Source organism: Protopterus annectens, chromosome 1.part0 (genome assembly GCF_019279795.1).
Source record: "Protopterus annectens isolate FY-2018-M chromosome 1.part0, PAN1.0, whole genome shotgun sequence".
NCBI classification, from domain to species: domain Eukaryota; kingdom Metazoa; phylum Chordata; order Ceratodontiformes; family Protopteridae; genus Protopterus; species Protopterus annectens.
The window spans coordinates 1,426,275,905-1,426,297,559 of record NC_056725.1 but is presented as its reverse complement, the minus strand read 5'-3'; the positions used below and the strand labels follow the sequence as shown (position 1 = coordinate 1,426,297,559).

The window sequence follows — 21,655 nt, the reverse complement described above, 5'->3', positions numbered from 1 at the left end:
AAATGCCCAGACTTCTTTTCTCTCTTCCCACTGCCAGGCCATCCCCCCAGAGACGCTCTAACCCAGGATTGGCCCCAGGGACTTCTTTATGCCTTTCCTCCCTTTCCGCTGATTCCACAAGTACTCCAGAAAGCCACCGTTTTGAGAGCCAAAATGATTCTCATTGCTCCCTATTGGCCTCAACAAATTTGGTTCCCGTTCCTCCATCGTCACCTTTTGGTGCAGCCGTGTCATCTGGACCCAGTGCCAGACCTTCTGATTCACCAATCGGGTCAGCTGCACCGGTCTATCCCTTCTCTCAACCTCACAGCATGGTTGCTCCACTTCCTTCCTTAGCCAGGCTTCCTATGATCTCTAATCCTGTTAGGGACATCATAGTGGCTTCCCTAAAATCCTCTACTAGAAGGATTTATACCAGCAAATGGAAACGCTTCTCTTGTTGGGCAAAAGCTAAAAATATAGATCCTTTTACTGCCCCTGTTCAAGCAGTTTTGGATTTCTTAGCGGGAATCTTTCACGCGGGCTCTTCATCTTCCACGGTCAAAGTTCAGTTGGCTGCTATCTCGAACTTTCATGTCGGGTTTGCAGATCACAACATTATGTCCCACAGGCTTTGTAGAGCCTTTCTAAAGGGAATTTTTCTCCTGAAACCTCCAGTCAGGAGTCCTCCTCCTCAATGGGACCTAAATCTAGTGCTGACATCCTTAATTCTTCCTCCCTTCGAGCCAGCTGTTTCATGTTCCCTGAAATTTCTTTCATGGAAAACACTCTTCCTTGTTGCTATTACCTCGGCAAGGAGAGCGTCTGAACTTCATGCTCTCTCTGTTCGTCCCCCTTATTTGGTCTTTCACAAAGACAGGGTATCCTTGAGAACTAATCCGACCTTTTTGCCTAAGGTGGCCTCGAAAAATAATTTGAACCAATCTATTGACCTCCCTGTATTTTTCCCAAATTACTCAAAAAGATCAGAACAAAAATTACATTATCTTGATGTTCACCGCCAACTCAGATATTATTTGGACAGAACAAAACAATTCAGAAAATCCGATCAGCTCTTTCTTTCTTATGCTGATAACAAGAAAGGCCTTCCTGTCTCCAAAGTGACCTTATCTAGATGGCTTTCTTCCGTAATCTCTGAAATCTATCAGCTCAGGGGAAAACAGCTGTGCTCAAAACCTAAAGTGCATTCAACCAGAAGCTTAGCCACTTCCACAGCTTTTCAGGCTAGACTTCCATTAGACACTATTTGTGCAGCAGCCACTTGGGCCACTCCTCATACCTTTGTTTCTCATTACAAATTGGATTTGGCCTCCAGGGATAGAGCCAGTTTTGGCTCTACAGTTCTCAAGAGTCTGTTCCATTGAGCCACCCAGGATAGAGGTGCTAGGGACGCGGTCCCATCAAGCAAGAATGAAGGCGAGATTGACAACTTAACATTGAGAAGTTATGTACCTACCATAACGTTCCATGTTAGTTGTCTTCTCTCGCCTTCTTTCTTGCGACCCTCCCTCCTGCCCCCTGGCCTGGACAGACCTTTTTCTCCCTATATGGAAGAATGCTTCTTAAGACTAGACAGTTCTGGTCTGCCTTACCCATCCTTCAGGCTTTTTTTTGCCCTTCTTTCCTTTTGGGAAGTTTTTTATGCTAGGTGTTATTGCCTATAGATAACAAACGAGATCTGGGTACTTACCGCCTTGCATCATGGGATATGGGGCTGCCTCGAGCTGGTAAAAGTGACTCTCGAGCTTAGCAAAGTGCCGAGTCGGAGCCGAGGATCGGCTCCGAACCCATCAAGCAAGAAAGAAGGCGAGAGAAGACAACTAACATGGAACGTTATGGTAGGTACATAACTTCTCATTTTTGTTCCATGAGAATTTGTATATCCAAAAAGATGGCATGGCTGTGAGCACATCTTGTGCCAATAGCTACGCCAACTTAGTTATGGCTCATTGGGAAAGGGAGAATTTATTTGTTCTACCTAGGTTTCAGAGATGCATCATTTTCTATAAACGTTTTGTGGACAATATATTTTTTCTATGGACAGGTAGTAACAGAGATTTATATTCTTTTTTTGAAGAGGTTAACTCTCTCACACATTATTTAAAGTTCACCATGACAGAATCAGCTTCCAGGATTACTTTCTTAGATGTTTTTTATTGAAAGGTTGAGTAGTGGTAAATTAAATACTGGCATCCATAGGAAAACTTGTTATAAGAACACATTGATGTTCTTCATCTCACATTGCTGCAGTCCTAACACTTGGGTAGTCCGCTGTCCCTCGGTCGGCCCGAATATCAGAGTATAAGGCTGACGTCGGTCAAGGCGCATTTGACTGACATCAGAACGTCAGGGTACAAATGCGCATGACCGACGTCATATCCTCAGTCTTTTTTGCCGCATGGTCCGATGCAGAAGCAGTGTTGCAAGTGCCGTTCGGCGTTCTGAAATTTTTCGAATTCGGAGTTTCAGACCGAAGTCAGAGTTGGTTAAGTACCCCGTTGGGGAATATTTTTGTTTTTTCTTGCCTCAGTGGTTACCGAATGTCAGAAAAAGTGAATAACTGTATTTCTTGTGGGAAACAGATACCGCATAGGGATTACCATAATTTGTGTATACCTTGTTTGGGACCTGAGCACGACGTTGTTGGGTGTCGCTTTTGTGCTAGGTTCAATAAACGCACTATTAAGCGAAGGTTAGATTGTGCCAGGTTGGTCTTTGGGAAGCGGTGCAATTACAATATGCCGTCGGATGCTCCGACGCCGGCTTCCTCAAAGAAGCGCAAAGACAAGGCAGTCAAACCTAGGTTAGAGGAGTCGTCCGAACCGGACGCCGGTTCTTTAGAGACGTCCGTGGAACCGGTGGTTCCGACGGAGGCCTCTCTGGAGTCCCAGGGAGAAACTTTGATTTTACAGGATGTGGCCTCCCAGGAGGCAGGTCAGGCTGCAGGGGCTTCTCAGATAACTGTACTCCCCTCCCTTCCTAAGGTGTCTAGGCCCTCTCTTTCTGTTTCCAAGGCTTCTCCTAGAGGTAGGTCTAGTTTAGCTTCTGTGGGTGTCACTCCTAGTTCTTCAGGTTCTGTGCCCAAGAAGCACATGCTTAAAATGGCAGAAGATTTAATTACTTTAATTAGAGGCTCTATGCCCCCTCCTGATAAGAGGCCTAGGATGGAACCAGTGTTGGGGGATTATGAGCAGGCTTCGGATGTGTCTGAGTCTTCGGCTGAAGACTTGCAGGAGTATTCTCATTATTCGGATTCTGATGTGGATGATTCTACTCCTTCTGCTTCTCCTCCTGAGGATTTTTCTTTTTCAGAGACTCTTCATTCCATGAGAGAGCATTTTAAATGGGAAGGTCAGGACTTCTCTGATTCCAGGAAAAGGCTTAGGGAATTTTTGTTTTTACCCCAGCATAGGCCTTTGGCTATACCTCCTGTTCTGAATGTGGTGGAAGATGTGTTTGCAGAGGCTTCTCTTAATCCTGATTCTTTGCCTCCTGCGCCTGTTAAACCAGATAGGTATTACAGGGTGCCTGAAGCTCATAAGTATCTTTTTAAGAGTCCTAGGGCAGACCCAGAAACTGTTAGCCAGGGGCCTAAGGGTGTTAAGGCTTCTGTTGTCAAGAATCCGGTTCCTGCAGATAGAGGCTAGGGCCTTGGATAGATGGGGAAAGAAAGTTTATACTTCTTCCACTCTTGCCATGAGAGCTTTGAATTGCCAGTTTCACATGTTGAAATATCAGAATGATCTCCTTTCACAATTGAAGTCTAAGGTTGATGCTCTGGCGGAAGGTATTGATTGTAAAGAGTTACAAGATTTAGTGCATGTTTCTGAACAGGTGGGTAAGCATTCTTTGCAATGTGGTTTTGATGCTGTACAGGCCTCGTCTAGGGTGGCTGCCACTGGGTCAGTTCTTCGCAGGCATGCCTGGCTGAGGGATCAAAATTTATCTGACCATGTTAAAACAAGGATTTTGGATGCTCCTTTACAATCTGATGTCTTGTTTGGTTCTCCTGTTGAAGCAGTTTTAAAGAAAATGGAAGACAAGGCTAAGTCTATGCAGACTGTTAAAGATTTTTTGCAGGTACAGCCTCCAAAGTTTAGTAGAAATTGGCCTACTAAGGGGTGGACGTATCCTTCTTATGATTCCCAGTCTAGGGGTAGATCTAGACGTGGCAGGGGCAGAGGTCAGGGCTCTTTCAGGCCTAGAACAGGGAGTTCTCCTGCACAGTCTTCGGGTGAGGGCAGGGGTCAGTCCTTTCGTAAACAGACCCAATGACCTACCTTTTCAGCTGCCAGAACCTTTTCGCCTGGCAGCACCTTTGGGAGGAAGGTTGGCACTTTTCAAAGAAAATTGGAGTATAATTACCCAAGACAGATGGGTATTGGATATCATACACCATGGTTACAGGTTGTATTTCCATACCTTGCCTCCTTTCAAAGGCATGCCAGACATTCCTCCTCAACAAAGAATAGAGGCTCACAAGCAAATTTCTCTGTTACTCCAAATAGGGGCCATACAGCCGGTTCCTATACCAGAAAGGGGCCTAGGATTTTATTCTCGCCTGTTCCTAGTACCAAAAAAGGGGAACACGTGGAGACCAATTCTGGATTTATCTATCCTCAACACTTATCTGGACATTCCCAAGTTCAAAATGTTGACGTTACAACAGCTTTTACCTCTACTGGGCAAGGATCACTGGATGGTAACTTTGGATCTCAAGGAGGCTTACCTCCATGTTCCTATCAGACTAAGTTGCAGGAAGTATCTGCGTTTTCGGACTGGGACTTCTCACTATCAGTTTTCTGCATTGCCCTTTGGCTTATCTACTGCGCCCAGAGTATTCACGAAAGTTCTGGCTCCAGTGATAGCTTTCTTCAGGCTAAAAGGGATGCAAATCTATCCTTATTTGGACGATTGCCTGATTCTGGCTCAAGGAAGGGACGAGCTTCTTCATCATTTGGATTATGTGATAGCAGTGCTAAGATGCCTGGGGTATTCTGTGAACGAAATAAAGTCCAGTCTAGTACCCTCTCAAGACATGTGCTTTCTGGGTGTAAGACTGAATACTGCATCCCAGATGGCCCTTTTAACCCCGGACAAACAAAAGAATCTTTCCCTTTACTTCCATCAACTATCTCTTCAGTCCGGGCTGACTGCAAGGACAGTCCTTCAAGCCTTAGGGTTCATGGCATCTTGTATTCTGGTGCTGCCCAATGCCAAACTGCATATGAGGAAGCTGCAATGGTATCTCAAAATGTATGGACACAGCACTGCCAGGATCTGGACACTGTCATTCAAATAATACCTTGCATTCAAAAGGAATTTTGTGGTGGGCTCAGGAATGTCACCTAAACAAGGGACTCTCTGTGACCCGGCCAGAGGCGAGTCAGATTTTAACGACAGATGCCTCAGACAAAGCTTGGGAGCTCATCTAAATGGAAAGTGGATACAAGACAAGTGGCCTGTCAGACTACAGCATCTACATATCAACTTGAAGGAGATGTTAGCAGTCCAGTTTGCATTAATAGCTTTCAAGGATTTACTTCTTCCAGGGCAGGTGTTGATTCTAACAGACAACACAACTGTCATGTGGTACATCAACAAGCAGGGGAACACATTCTTATCCTCTATGCAGGCAAGCAATGATTTTGTGGGAGACTGCTCTCAGTTTACAACTAAATCTTCAGGCAAGGTTTCTGCCGGGAGCACAGAACTCCTTAGCAGATGTGTTAAGCAGACAAATCATGGATCCCCACGAGTGGAAACTGGATCTTCATGTATTTCAGTAATTGACAGTGTCATGGGGAACTCCAGACATAGATCTGTTCGCTTCTCCACTAAACCACCAGCTGCCAAAGTTTTGCACGAAGAGGTTTCATCCCACAGCTTGGAAAGTGGATGCTCTTTCTTTCAGTTGGAAAAATCTTCATGTGTATGCCTTTCCACCTCTGCCTCTCCTCCCAAAGGTACTTCTGAAGGTCAGACAGGACAAGCCAAGGATGATTTTGATAGCTCCAGATTGGCCTCGACAGCACTGGTACCCATTACTGAGAAGTCTAGTACGGAAGCCTCCATGGCCTTTGCCTTTGATTCCACACCTGTTGTCCCAGGAGGACAGTCATTTGCTCAATGTCAAACTTCACTCTCTTCACCTAACAGCCTGGCATATTCTGTTTTGAACCATAGAGGGTCTCATCTTCCACAACAAGTTTTGAATGTGATTTTGGAAGCTAGAAGGCCTAGTACAAGGAAAGTGTACGCAGATAAATGGAAGAGATTTTTGTTTTGGAGTGCAGCAAAGGATTTGGATGTTTCTGAGCCTAATTTAAGTGTGGCTCTTCAATATCTTACTGAGTTATTGGACAAAGGTTTGTCCTTCTCTTCTATTAAGATTCATGCTGCAGCAATTTCAGCTCACTACGACTGTGACCCACCATTGTTTTCTCATCCTTTGTTCAAGCAATTTCTTAGAGGGGCAAAGAATATAAGACCCCACGAAGAGCTCCTACTCCTGCTTGGGATCTCAATTTTGTGTTGGAGAAACTCACTCTACAACCTTTTGAGCCTGCAGCTACTGCTGAGTTGAAATATTTGTCATGGAAGACTGCTTTTTTGTTGGCCATTACCTCTGCAAGAAGGGTTTCTGAATTGCAGGCCCTTATGGCAGTTGAGCCTTTCTTAATTTTCCATAAGGATAGGGTATCTTTACGTACTAATCCTTCCTTTATGCCTAAAGTGGTTTCTAGTGTGGCTTTAAACCAAACTATTCATTTGCCTACTTTTTATGCAAATCCCCAAAATAAAGGGGAAAAGATTTTGCACACTTTAGATGTACACAGGCAGTTGCGATATTATTTGGACAGAACTAAAGGGTTCAGGCAATCTCAGCAGTTATTAGTTTCTTTTGCTTTGTGTTCTCAGGGCAAGCCCGTGTCAAAACAAACTATTTCTAAGTGGATTGGGTTTTGCATTGCTTTCTGTTATTCCCATCATGGCAAAGAGATTCCAGCTGGGATTAGGCCTCATTCCACTAGGGCTACTGCCACTTCAACAGCTTTTTTGAGGGGGGTGGCAACTAAAGATATTTTGGAGGCAGCTACTTGGAGTTCAGTGCATACTTTCTCTAGGCATTACCACCTTCCACTGTACTCTAAATCCAGGGCTGGTTTTGCCACTGCTGTTTTGCAGGGCATTTTGGCAGCTCCTGCTTCATTATAGTTTAGCCATCCTCCCTTACCTCTGCTTTGGGATTCTACCCAAGTGTTAGGACTGCAGCAATGTGAGATGAAGAACATAGTACAGTTTTGTACCTACCATAAATGTAGATGTTGAAGATCCACATTGGTGCAGTCCAATTTGCCCTCCCTGCTTGCCCTCTGTAGTTTGAGGCGGTTGTGTGGGCTGGGTTATCAATCTGAGGTATATTGTATATGTTGTTTATATTGTACATATTTTTAGTGTCAGGTTGGTTGATTGTTTGGTTGTTGTCTATGGGTTTTGACCTTTCTTTTTAGGGTCTTCTGACATCTGGGGCAAGAAAAGACTGAGGATATGACGTCGGTCATGCGCATTTGTACCCTGGCGTTCTGATGTCAGTCAAATGCGCCTTGACCGACGTCAGCCTTATACTCTGATATTCGGGCCGACCGAGGGACAGTGGACTACCCAAGTGTTAGGACTGCAGCAATGTGGATCTTCGAACATCTACATTTATGGTAGGTACAAAACTGTACTTTATATAGGGGGAGTATGCACCCCAGGTATGTTTTTAGAAACATTATTAAGGGACAAGCTCTTAGAGCCTCTAGACACCCCCCCCCCCCCACTCAAGAGGGTTATGAAAAGGAATTGATTGATTTAAAAGCAAGATTGTTAGCTAGGTCATATAGACCTGATGAAATACTTGATGGGACTAAAGAGGTTGAAGATAACAGGTCTGATGTAGCCTGTCCATATTTTTCAGATATGGGTATTAATACTTATCAGACAAGACAAGAATCAACATCTACTGCTAATATTAATAATTCTGTTCAAAAATGTTCTTTACTTTTTACACATGATGTTGGGAATGTTAAAGACATTATTCAGAGACACTGGGGGTACTGACTGTTGACCCATGTATTAAAGAGGTAGTAGGTGATAACCCCTTTTTGTATTTAGGAATAAGAATTTATATAGACTTTTGTGTTACAATAAGATTTCTTACTCTCACAGCTTTGATTCTGTATCTAAATGTATATCTCTCCATGTAATAATTGTAACTTCTGTAATTTTATACTTGAAAATATATGTTTATTCATCCAGTTACCTCTCAATGCTTTATAAGTGGTGTGGAAGCTAATTGTAATGCAGAACATGTAGTATATCTTGCTCAATGTACATCCTGTCGGTAAAACTGACAGAAAGCTTAGGGACAGAATTAGAGAATACTTATATCAGATACGTATTAAATCTAGTATTAATGCATTATCTAAACATGTTAATGAAATGGATAATTCACATATTTTCAAGTTTATGGTCCTCCATGTTAATACACCTAATATGAGAGGAGGAGATATTAGAAATTATACTGAAAGAATTGAAATGAGATGGATCATCAAGCTTAGGGCACATATTAACCCAGGTTTGAATGATAAAATCTCTCTTAAGCCTGTTTTGAAGAATAGGAAATTAGTTGTGAGATAATATGTGTTTTAATTATTTATTTTATTTAAGTATACCTTTAGTATTATTGTTATTTTGATATAATATGGAAGATATGTTGCATACATTTGTTTGTATGTCAAATTTCTCTTTTAGAAGCATATTTTATTGTAGGTAATGTCATCAATTATTTGCATAATTAATTGATGAGCTATATAAAGAGCAGTGTCGTTTGTGATCTTTGTTAATGGTCTGAGGAAGCCTGTTGGCGAAAGCGCTTACCTGCTATGTATACCAAATAAATGTTTTATTGGATTTTTATGGACTTTCTTGGAGTTGTATAGAATTCTTGTCTACTGGACTGAAGTTTTGTTCATGTGCAACGCCTTTCTGCATAGGTCTGCTCTCCTGCCTTTGTTTTTACTTTTTCAAGATTAATCACGGGGACTGGTTTGGGAGCGTTCATTTCTTGGTGGTTTCTGTTATTTATCGTCCTTTATAAAGTAATTTAATTTCAGGTATTTTTCTGAAGTTACCCCCCGGTATTCCAGTGTCCACTGTTAAAATAAATACATTTAAACAGCTAAAATAGTGAGTGTACATTTCTGTTCTCTTCCATCAGGGCACACTGTGGTTATATTTTAAGCACAAAAACTTTATAAAATACCTTTTTAACATGTCTGTACAAACCAGTTTGATATACACATCACATACAGTTGTAATACATTTATAACACAAGCCTATATAAATCATGTTGGTATTCACAAATGACATATAATTATTTACAAAATTCCAGATGGCTGTGTTGGCAGTAACCTCTTTCATGACAGACAGTTTAATGACACACTGAAAAATAGTGACATTCTATTCCAACCATAATTCATATTTAGAGGAGGGCATATCACTGCTGTTGCCTTATACTTTACGGTTAACTAAAATTTAACATGCAGTAGATACTGAAAAGCTAATGGGGGGGCCCACTTACACTGACTTTATGGATCACACTTACAAAAATGGAGGCATCTGACATCAGTGGAAATACCAGCAACATTCAGAGATGTATCAGTTTTCTTACTAACAGCCCTGTAGGCATCTGATGGTTAATGCTCTAAGTACCCTTACTAACTCTTTTTTGATTAAATCAGGAGTAGTCCAAGGCTCATCTAAAGGTTTACTATTTTTCATGTTTAAAAATGTCTTTGTATGTGACCCATGGTGTCTGTCCATCTCTCATCAATTCATTCTTTTTCAATAACCTTTATTTAGAAGCATACTTGATGTTAATACATCAAGTAATTGGGACAGTATAGACTCTGTATCAACATTTTGACTGTTATGAGCTACCTGTATCTGTATTCAACAGTGCAGTCTACAAACCTGCTTCATGAAGTTAGCAACTAACTGTAGGTATGGCACTGTTCTTTGAAACAGTGATTATTTATTAATTCATTCTGTTATTATAATTTGTGCTTTAATGTCTTTACATTCTATGCATGTTTATTGTAAGCCTCTGTCTTTCATGTTACTTTTGTAAACCTGTAGTAAATATTATATTGTTCTCTTTTCATTGATACCTAGGGTCATAGCTAGAATTGCTTCTAAAAGACTAACTTGTTTGTCTAGTTAGCAAGTTAAATAAATAAAATGAAATTAAAAAATATGTGTATCTTAAAAAAGTAAAAGCTTATTTGTGTGTCTTGGATTGAAGTGGTGCATGGTATCCTTCTCTGGCCTCTTCATGTTGACCACTTACATTTTAGTGTGTTCTTCTACAGCTTACTACATAGTACCTCAGCCACTTACACCAGCGTATTGATACCTTGCTGAGACTGCATCATGCTAAACCCGTGGGTGACCTAAATGGCGTTTTTGTTTTGTTTTTTAATCACCGGACTAATTTATTTAGCTCACTCACAATTTCTGAAATTTCCTCACTGATGGGTACGGTTCCGAACCCTCGGAACCAAGTCGGCCAAATACCAAGCTAGCGTACACCAAACTCTCGAGCCACGCTACTACCCACAATGCCCTTCATCCCATACCCCAGATCTCGTTTGCTGCGCAGCCATATAGCAGCTTTTTCACCAAGCTCTCCAGCTAAGTAGTTTTGACTTATATAAAGTGTGTATTTCTCCACTAATTTTTCTACTAGTGTCTTTCTCATAGTCTAGCTCTATCCACAGGTATTCCTTTTTTTACCATTTTTGGTATTTTCTTGCCTTTCCTTACTTTTTACCATCCTCGTGGTAATTCTTCACACCATTGCTGGTAGTCTTGCCTTTCTCTCTCTCTCCTTTTGTCTGAGTGAGTGCCAGTATGTCAGAGAAAAAGGGTACTTCAGGTTTTAAACACTGCACACTTTGCAGTGGTAAATTACCGAATAGTGACTTGCATTTTAAATGCGTTTATTGTTTGGGCGTTTCGCACCTTTCTGCGACTCCCCCTTGTGATATTTGTGCGAGTTTTAGTCAACGGACGTTGAATGAACGGTGCAACAAATCGATTCTGAAAGGATTGCTTTCCTCTCCTTTCTTGTTGGCTATTTCTGCGGAAGTCTCAACCCCTCCAGTCAAGGACAAGAAGTGTCCCCACTCAGACCCCTCTTCACCGGCCGGTGACAGGGGCAAGACCCATCGATCTAAGGCCTGTAGATCTTCCTCCGAGCATCAGCTCGCTGCCTCGGTGCCACCGATTTCGGCGCCAAGCACAGTTTTTGGGAAGTCTGAATTGTCAGTTCTGGGCTTGGCCCCAATGACTACTGAACCTCTAATTACTTGGGTTCTGACCAGTCTGGTTCTGGACACCTCGGCACCAACCTCACCTTTACAGACATCAGCTCCGATGACCTCGGATCCGATATTGACTACTACCTCGATTGTGACTTCTGCTTCAAGCCCCCTCTCTGTGCTGACCTTACCGTTTACGCAATTCAAATCAGAATCCTCGGCTCCGTTTTTTCCTTACCATGGGCCAGGCCTACAGTCCCTTTCTGGACCGGCCTGAATTCCCTTCTGGGATATCGGTTAGGTCTGTCAGGAGCGTTTCCGAAATAGACATTGTTCGTCTCATTGATCAGGTACTGACAAGAGGAATCTCCAGACCCTGTTCCGCTCCGGGTGTTGGGATTTTTCCTCCTTCGACTCCTTTGTATTCTCCTGCTGGGGTTCCTTCGGTTCCAAGGCCCCCTTGCCCGTTGCTTTCAATAGGACCCCTTCCTTCAGCACCGACTACAATGATGCCTGAAGCATCTAAGCCCTGCTGGGTGTCAGTTCCGACAGCATCCCACCTTTCCCAACCCCTTGCTTTGGGGGATGAATACTCGGTTTCGGCCCCGGCACCGACGGTCCTTTCGGTTCCTGTGTCGGATCCGAGAGTTATATCCACACCGAACCCTTCTCAATCTCCAATCTCGGAGGTGGGCCATTTGGAGCGGGGTGTGACCCCGGTTCCGATTCAGTCCTCCTCGGTTCCAGGCTCCCATCCCTCTTCGGGTTGGCCCGCCTTCCGGATTATGGAAAGGGTGCCGGCGGCTAGCAATCCCCCCTCCTTCAGCTCCGCCTTTGGTTCCCCCCCTAACTCAGCCATCGTCGGCCCTTAGCAGGGGACCACTAATCCAAAGCACCCTCCTTTCCAAGGCCTCTTCGGACATCCCCACTTAAGAGCCCCCTTGGAAGAGGGTGTGCAAAAGAAAACACATGGACTCACCTGAAGAGTCCCTTACTGAGGATATGGATTACAATGATGGGGAAGGTTCCCCTAGATCACCCCCTGACGATGTTTCCTTTGGGGATATCTTGGAAATTTTGAGTTAGCGGGGGTGACCTGGAAATCTTCCACCCCTTCCCTGGAGGAATCCGTATTCCTACAAGCTTTCCACTCCCGACCCACTACTTCCTAGGTGACCCCCCCCCTGCAAATGAGTTGGTCAAATTCATTGTGCAGTGAGCGTGGAAGAGTCCAGATTCAGTAGATGCTATCCCCAGGAGATTAGACAAGGTACTTTCTCCTCCAGAGGATCAACCCCATTTGTTGAAAGGCTTGCCAGTAGATGCTGTGGTGGTGGCGGCGGCCACAAAAAAGGACCTGGCGGAAGAGAGTCCTGCTGTTCATTCTCCCAACAGGGAGTCCCGGGTGGTGGACAGGTTAGGGAAGCGAGTTCTTGCTGCAGCGACCTTTGCCGTACATTCGTTGAATTTCCTGGCACACTTTAAGAGACTCCAGAGAGACCTTATTTCCAAACTCTCTGGTAGCCTCGTGGGTCAAGTGTCTGATGGAGCACATGACAAAGTGGCTTCCCAACTTGCCACCCTTGAAGCAATTTCGAATTCCTCCATGAGGTTGCTCTCCCACGCAACCAAAGGAGCAGCTAGAGCAGCAGGTGCTGGCATGGTTGTCCGACGTCATGCCTGGATGCGCATTTCTGACCTACTGGATTCCTTCAAGTCTTCCTTTTTGAACACCCCTATTGAGCCCTCCACGCTCTTTGGTCCTAAGGTCAAGGATACTTTGGCCAGGTGCGAGCAGGATGAAAAGTCCTTGTCTGCTGTGGGCCAGCCCTTCTCCAAACCTCAGCGTTCCTTCTCCAGGAACCAGAGGAGTGGAAAGTTGTGGCACAAGAAGTCGCAAGGTTTCTTTCGTGACGCACATGGCGAGGACTCCTCCAGAGGCAGAGAGGGGTCTGATGGTGGAAGATGCCCCTTTAAGGGCAGAGGGGGGGGGTTATCAGAATCAGGGCACCAGAGATTCTTTCTCAGGTAGACCCTATCAGCCTCCTGAAGCGTTGCCCGATTGCTTTCCTCCGGAAGCAGTCGAGGCGCGTTTCTCTCTGCACCAAACAGCCTGGTCCTCCATTACCAGCGAATTATCACCAGAGGCCATCACATTCCCCTCAAATCCTTTCCAAGACCTCAATTCTCCCTTCCCGACATACTGCCCAGTCAAAGGGAAGAGGCAGCTTCCGAAATCAAGAAGCTTCTTCTAAAGCGAGTCATCAAACAGGTCCCCCCAGATCAGTGCGGATTATGGTTCTACTCCAGACTCTTTTTGGTGCCAGAAAAGATGGGGGACTGGAGGCCCATCCTGGATCTCAGTCATGTGAATGAGTCAGTGATACAGACCAAGTTCCGCATGGTCACTATTCAGTCCACCCTTCCATTCCTTCAGGAGGGTGTGTGGATGTGCCCTCTAGATCTCCGGGATGCGTATTACCACATCAAAATGGACAAAAGCTCCAGGAGACTTCTGCGCTTCCGGCTGGGAGCCAGTCATTTTCAATTCAGAGCCCTGCCTTTTGGTCTCTCGATGGCCCCAGAGTGTTCACGAAATGTCTAGCAGTGGTGACCACTCACTTGAGACTTCTCAGATTCCAGGTGTTTCCTTATCTGGACGATTGGCTCCTCTCCGCCCCCACCGAGCGTCTACTGACCAGGACCCTTCACTACACACTGTCTCTGGTGGAGTCTCTGGGTATTACTATCAACTGGGAAAAATCAAACCTTCAGCCCTCACAACAACTGGAATTCATAGGGGCTATGTTCAACACTCAGCTCGGCCTAATATCTCTTCCTCATCACAGGCTCTTAAGACTGAGAACAAAGTGCAAGTGATACTCTACCGTAAGAAAGTGTCTGCAAGGGAAGTTCTGCAAGCTCTGGGTTCTATGGCAGCAGCCATTCCCATTGTTCCGCTGGCCAGACTTCATATGCGCCTGTTACAGTGGCTTCTTCAAACTCAGTGGATACACAATCACCCCTTAAATGCATTAATCCTCATCACCGATCTCTGCAAACAGGATCTCCTCTGGTGGATGAGAATGAATGAAAGTCTTTGGTGTCACCCATTTCAACCTCTTCAGCCCAACGCCACGGTGACTACGGATGCTTCCCTGATAGGGTGGAGGGGCCACTTTCAGAGAAAATCTGTTCAAACACATGGTCTCCTCTAGAAGTCGACTTACATATCAATGTTCTAGAGCTCAGTGCTGTGTTACTGGTGTTACAAGCTCTCCATCCTCTTCTTCCTCTTGGACCGATTGCTATCCAGTCTGACAACATGTCTGTGGTCTGGTACATCAACAAGCAGGGAGGGACCAGATCTTATCCCCTTTGCCTCGAAGCTATGAGAATTTGGCAGTGGGCTATAGCTTCCAACCGTTTCCTGATTGCTACACACATCCCGGGGAGTTCCAGCGTGATTGCGGACAGACTGAGCAGATGCATTCTGCTTCCTCATGAGTGGTCTCTCAACCCAAGAGTGGTGGAGGAAATTTTCAGCCGCTGGGGCCGGCCTTGCTGAGATCTGTTTGCCTCCCTCTCCAATACAAAGTGCAGCAGCTACTTTGCCCTCTTTCCTCCGCACTGGGTGTCCTCAAGAGATGCTCTGGCTCACGATTGGCCCGTGGGTCTCCTGTACACTTATCCTCCCATCCCCTTGATACCCCTGGTCTTAAGGAAAGCTACTCGATTGAGAAGCAGAATGATTCTCATTGCTCCGTTCTGGCCTCGACAGGTTTGGTTCCCCTTCCTTCAGCCACACCTGCTCCGACCTCCTTGGATCCTGGACTTCCATCAGGATCTCATTTCTCACCCACAAGGGTTGTCGTCTCCAATTCTGACCATGCTCAAACTGACAGCTTGGTTGCTCCATTTCCGTTAGTAGCCAGGCTTGAATCACTCTCTTCTCGGGTACGAATTATTTTAGCCTCCCATAAACCTTCTACCAGAAAACTTTATAAAGACAAGTAGAAACTCTTTTCCTGGTGGGCACAAGAGCTGTCTTTGGATCCTGTCTCTGTTCCATTAGCTACGGTTCTTCAATACCTGACCAATCTTTTCCTTAACGGGGCTTCTGCATCCACGATTTGGGTGCATCTAGCTGCCATCTCCAATTTCCATGATGGTTCAGACGGCATTCCTATTATATATTCTCATCTGTGTAAGACCTTCTTGAAGGGGATTTTTCATTCTAGACCTCCCATTAGGCAACCTGTGGAATTATGGAATCTGTCTAGGGTGCTTCAAACTTTGGCTCTACCTTCCTTCGAGCTGGCTACATCCTGTGATGTGAAATTTCTGTCCTGGAAGACCTTGTTTCTGGTGGTGGTTATTTCATCCAGACGTGTATCAGAGCTGCAAGCATTATGCATTAAGAGTCCTTATTTGATTTTCCATAAGGACAGAGTATCACTTCACACCAATCCCACTTTCTTACCCAAGGTGGTTTCGGAATTCTCTATTAATCAGTCCATTGAGTTGCCCGTGTTTTTCCCTAATTATACCAAAGGGGAATACTGTCTCCATTCCTTGGATGTCCACAGGCAGTTACATTTTTATTTGGACAGGACAAAGTCATTTCGTAAGTCAGATCAGCTTTTGTTGCCTTTGCGGGCTCTAGAATGGGATTAGCAGTGTCTAAGGTTACCTTGTCTAAATGGCTTAGGGATTGCATCTCCTTTGTTTATTCTCTGGAGGAGGAATCAGCTCCTGGCCACATTAAACCTCATTCCACTAGAGCTGTGGCCGCTTCTGTCGCCTTTCATGCTAGGGCTTCCATGGATGATATGTGTGCAGCCGCTACTTGGGCTAAACCCCATACCTTTATCAAGCATTACAAATTGGATCTGATCTCCAGGGGAAGAGCTGCCTTTCGCTCTATGGTACTCCGGAATATTCTTCCATGAGGGCCACCCAGATTCTGTAGTAGCTAGGAACTTGGTCCCATCAGTGAGGAATGGAAGAAGGTTCCCATCAGTGAGGAATGGAAGAAGATTAACAGCTTCAGGTAAAGAAGTTATGTCTTGCCATAACGTTCCATCTGAGTTGTTGATCTTCTTCCATTCATCACACCCTCCCACCTTCCCCCGCCAAGGGCTCTTGGCGGATCTTCGGGTCATTCTGGTGTGTTAGGGTTTTTGCGCAGAGATGGCCTCTGCCTTTATTTCTGTTTCTAATATATGTTTCTACTATATGTTCTGCAAACTCAATCTGAGGTATGGGATGAAGGGCATTGTGGGTAGTAGCGTGGCTCGAGAGTTTGGTGTATGCTAGCTTGGTATTTGGCCGACTCGGTTCCGAGGGTTCGGAACTGTACCCATCAGGGATGAATGGAAGAAGATCAACAACTCAGATGGAACATTATGGTAAGACATAACTTCTTTTTTTCAGCTGACAATGTGTGGTTTGTTTGTTGTAATGGAACAAGCCTCCACTGTATGAGTTGTTAACCATCTGTTATCTGTTTCATTTTTGTCTCTAGGCTCTGGGAAATCATGAATTTGACAATGGAGTAGATGGTTTGATCAACCCATTTTTTATTGATGTGAACTTTAGTTTCCCCATTTTAAGTGCTAACATAAAAGCAGATGCCCAACTGGCACCGTCTATTTCTGGCTACTATGTTCCATTTAAAATACTTAATGTTGGTATGGAAAAAATAGGAGTCGTAGGATATACATCTCGTGAGACACCTGTCTTATCAAACTCAGGTATGTTTATTTAAATAGGTATGTTTATTTAGATACATTCTTTTTAACTCATCTACTCAGTAGAAGTATTTTAATGAAGGATTGCCTTCAGATGCCTGACATTTGAATGTCATTTTTTTCTTTGCTCTAGCATGTTTGCTCAGTAGTTCATAGGTGTGTGTGTTAATCCTAGCCAGGTAGCCTGAACTACTAATTAATCATGTACTACTACTGTGTCATACTATTATAACTAATTAGTTATGTACTAGTACTATGTCCTACTACGACTGCTAATTAGTCATGTACTACTGCTATGTCATACTAATACTACTGATTTGTCATGTACTACTACTGTGTCATACTACTGCTGATTAGTCATGTACTGCTACTGTGTCATACTACTACCATTAATTAGTCATGTAGCCTAGAAAGTATAGCCAGCAGATTTATCTTTTGATATGATCTAAACTGTTAATCTGTGTAGCAAATATATTTGAACTCATCCAATCATCTGTGCTTAACTAGCACCATTTAACATGAAAGGGAAGTCTGTCCTACTGGTAGGGAATCCTCTGCGTAATGATTCTATTCCTCCAAGAAGTCCTGTTAATGTTGCAGTGTTAGGTGAGAGTTCTCTGCACTATCAGCAGTTCTGAGGTGGAGAAGTTTAGTAAAACAATGTCTTTCATAGCCTGAAAGGCAAATAAAAGATGCCAACATAGGAATCTGTATGAAATGGATAAATATGAAATATTTTATCTGTCTGGATAACTAAGGGGGCCTAGCTCCTTGATTATCTTGGCTAGGAAATACTGAGGTCTTTCAAGCTGAGATATATGTTTGGTGAGATCAGTAGCCTAGCTAGGGTGAGGTGCAAGGGTCAGCTGCCCGGAGTGCAAAGTGTTGGGGGGGACACTTTCAGCCAATTCTGATGGATCTTTAATGCAATACCAACTTTTAAAAGTCGGTACTGCATTTGTGGTCAAACCTAAGCACTGTTGTGCTCCATGTGTGGTCTGAACTGTAGCAACTACTTGTTACATTATGGCAAGCAGTTTGCTACTTTAAAAGTAAAAAAAAAAAAACGTCTTTTTAAAAAAAAACTAAAACCTGAGTGAAATAGTATTCCTTGCAGGCAGGGTATAAACATTAACAATGTTTCCTACAGTTTAAAAGAAGAAATATAGATTTTTTTTTAATAAAATATGGTAAAGGAGGGTTGTGGACAAGGCATAGAAATGGGACCTTGGCTGTGGCAAGAGATGGGGTGGACATGTTGTACATCTGGCCACCTGGTTGTTATGTGGTGTTCAGTGGAAGAGCCAGTGGAAGACATGGCTCTAACTGTAATAACCTGAAGTGCTTTATTCTTTTTGTTGTTGTTGCTATTCAGTGGAAGAGTTGGTGGTGTGGATCTAACTGTAATATGCTTTCTTAATATAGTAAAGTGCTTTTTTTGAGGGGTTGGGGTGATGATTTATGGTACTGGCACAGGGTGCTGGGTGAGATGCATATCAATACATACCAGTGGAGCATCGTATTCAGTGATAATTCTAATAAGGGAGGAATACAGGGGGAATAAGACCACTTGGATCTTGAGTATATACCTTTCATAATTACTGGGGCAATAAAACAATACCATTGGTGCAAGTGATGCTTGATGATTAAAGGACAGTCAGTTGTTAACTAACTCTCTAATTAACTTTATTGACTGTATGCAGTCTTCTGTTTATTGGACAAGCAGTGACAAAGAATTGTCTTAAGAATGTGCCTACATTACTTTTTTATGTTAAGTGTAAAGCCATGGTCAGAACACCATTGGTCAACTCTGCCTAGAACTTACTGGAGAGTCTTAAGAGTCTGTAGAGGGGAGTTAGTGATGTCAAATAGTCTGCGGTCATCCACAAATTTGATCAGCCATAAACCTTGCTTATCTGTCTTCACATCAGAGACATAAATGCCAAAGAGAAGGGGACCCATCTCAGAGCCCTGAGGATCTCCCTAGTGATAAGAGAGCCAGACCAGTTAATAACCCATCGAGTAATATAGTGGTAAATGTTTAACTGGTAAGTTCATCAAAAGTTGCCTGCATGAGGAATCTTATTGACTGCCTTTGCAAGGTTGAAATAAGCTGCATGGACAGAATGACCCCCATCAATAACTTTAGCCACACCAAAAGTCACAAATGTCACATTAAGGAAGCAAGACCTAACCTTCACAAAACTGTTCTAATTAGGGTCACGTATTGGTACTTTACCCATTTCATTGTTAATGAGATAACAGATCCTATTTCTGTGTAGAACAGAATGTGTGTGCTGTGTCTTTAAAAGAAGTATATCAAGGACTGAATGAGCATATATAAATACCAGACACATGTTATAGTCAGTGCCGTTTTGGAAGCGCAGCCAGAGACTGAGCATGTATGAATGTAATAGCTAGTTTGTTTATAAGTTTACCTGAGGTGAAGTTAATAAGCCTCAATCCTGATGTGTTTATATATAGTAAAGCTGCTTGAACAGAACCCACAAAGTCTCATCTACTGTATCCTGACTAGACAAGTGACATGGTATCAGAACTGGGATGCCAGAGACTGATATTCAGAGTGATGAGTTGCAGAGATAAGAATGAACAAGCATGAAAAAGAGTCAGAAAAGAACAAAAGGTAATGAAAACTTGCATGAACAGTTTATTTTGTATAAAAGAGCATTACAAGGGCTCAAACTGCATTATTAAACAAACGAAAGGCATGAAAGTTTTATTGATTAAACAAAATGTCTAAGATTAAGTTACTTGATAAAATGATTGGCAGAAAGTATATAAAGGGTCAGAAATTACCTCAGAATTGCAAAGAGAGTGTGTTTAAAGCAAAACAGGCATGTTTAGAGTTAAACCGGCACAAGAAAAGTACAGTGGGCATGGAAAGAGATTAAACGAACAAAACGAATATAATAAGGGCAAAAAGGGCACATCAAGTATAAATGAAGCAAGGTGACTGCATATGTTTTGGCAAAAGTGCTGTGCTTGGCATAACTATGACTTTGTATTGTATTCAGGTATCTCAAAGTGTGTAAAAGTGCTTACAGTGTGTGCTTATTACTGTGCATTTAAGACTTTGTTAGTATGCAAAGTACAACTATTTTGTAAAGTACAATCAGAGTACAGCCATTTCGAAAAGTTTCTTGTGCTGAGTGTGTCTATTCGCAAAGTGCCACCATTGCAGATTATGTCTTGCACTGTAAAGAGATACTTAACAAAGTACCGCCATTTTGAGGAAGTTTCAGTGTGCTATGTATTGTTTATTTGCAAAGTGCAATTGCTTCGAAGTGTGCCTTACTCTGAGCTTCTCCTGCCCAGTTCATTCGCACAGTGCAGTTATTTGAAATGTTTCTCATACTAATAAGAGGTGTTTTCTTGCATTATGGTGATTTCAATATTATTATAGTGCCTGGGAGACGTATCTCGCAAAGTTCAGTTATTCAGGGGCATGTTGTGCTACTGGGCATAGTTATGAGTACTGGCATAATTTTTTGGCACATGTATATGTGTGTATATTCATACATATTTACAAAACCTTCACTGGTATGTGTTAATATGGCAGATGGATTTTAGAAGCCCTCACTACTCGTATTTGATCAGAATATCGCAAAGAATTGTAGAATATTTGAGCAAGAGTACAATATTTTATACAAGCAGCTTATTCTGACAAAGCTGCATGCACTAGGGTATTCATTTTTTTAAACCTAGCTGGGTCAGAGGCCATAGAAAAGGAGCATTCATTTGTGTATGCACCAGCAGTATATGAAGGAGAAGGTTGAAACCGTCATATTGTAGTACAGGCTGACTCAAGGGAAGATCCTGAGTGTTTGAAGCCTAAATTCAGAGAGATGTATAACCCCCCAGACAGATATTACATTAGAGAGGCATTTGTTTTACACAAGAGAACAGAAACCAGGGGGAACATCTGCAGCTTATATAACTGACCTGAGAAACAAAGCCAAGATGTGTTGGTTCGGTGACTTAAAAGATTAGTTGATAAAAGACAGGCTTGTGTATGGTATTAATAGTGCTGCTGTGAGAAAGAGTTTGCTTTGTGACAGCGATTTAACGTTGAACAAAACTATAGACATTTGTCAAATTCATGAAGTTACAGAAGGGTACACAAGTATACTTACAAGTGATGAGTATGGTTTCAGTAGGCTCCAGAGCAAATGTAGATAGCATGCAACATGTGGCAAGTAGAAGCAGGTCTATGCACATGGCAGCCATAGCCTCTGCTGGTTCACCAGGGAAACCACATAGCTTTCCAGTAAATTCTAAGAAAGGAGCATGCTAAGGCTCAGTGCAGTAAAAGCATGAGTCAGCAAAACCCAAGTCCAGCTTTATTGTTAACTGTCACAGTTGTGGTACCAACCATGAGTCTAAAAAAGAGAAATGCTTAGCATCTGGTCAGCAGTGGTACAAGTGTAAAAAATGGAATCATTTTCATAAGTTTTGCAAATCAAGTAAACCTCACGCAGTTATAAAGAAGGGTCACTCAAGAAAGCAAACTGA

At 43.1% G+C, this 21,655-nt stretch overlaps 1 protein-coding gene across 1 annotated transcript in view; it reads left to right on the top strand.

Moving 5' to 3' along the window:
- NT5E (5'-nucleotidase ecto) overlaps nt 1-21,655 on the top strand; it is a 1,444,398-nt gene that overhangs the window by 356,868 nt on the left and 1,065,875 nt on the right. The window contains exon 2 of the mRNA XM_044067530.1: nt 16,897-17,125. Within this exon, the coding sequence (XP_043923465.1) occupies nt 16,897-17,125 (229 nt within the window). The remainder of the gene's footprint in view (nt 1-16,896; nt 17,126-21,655) is intronic.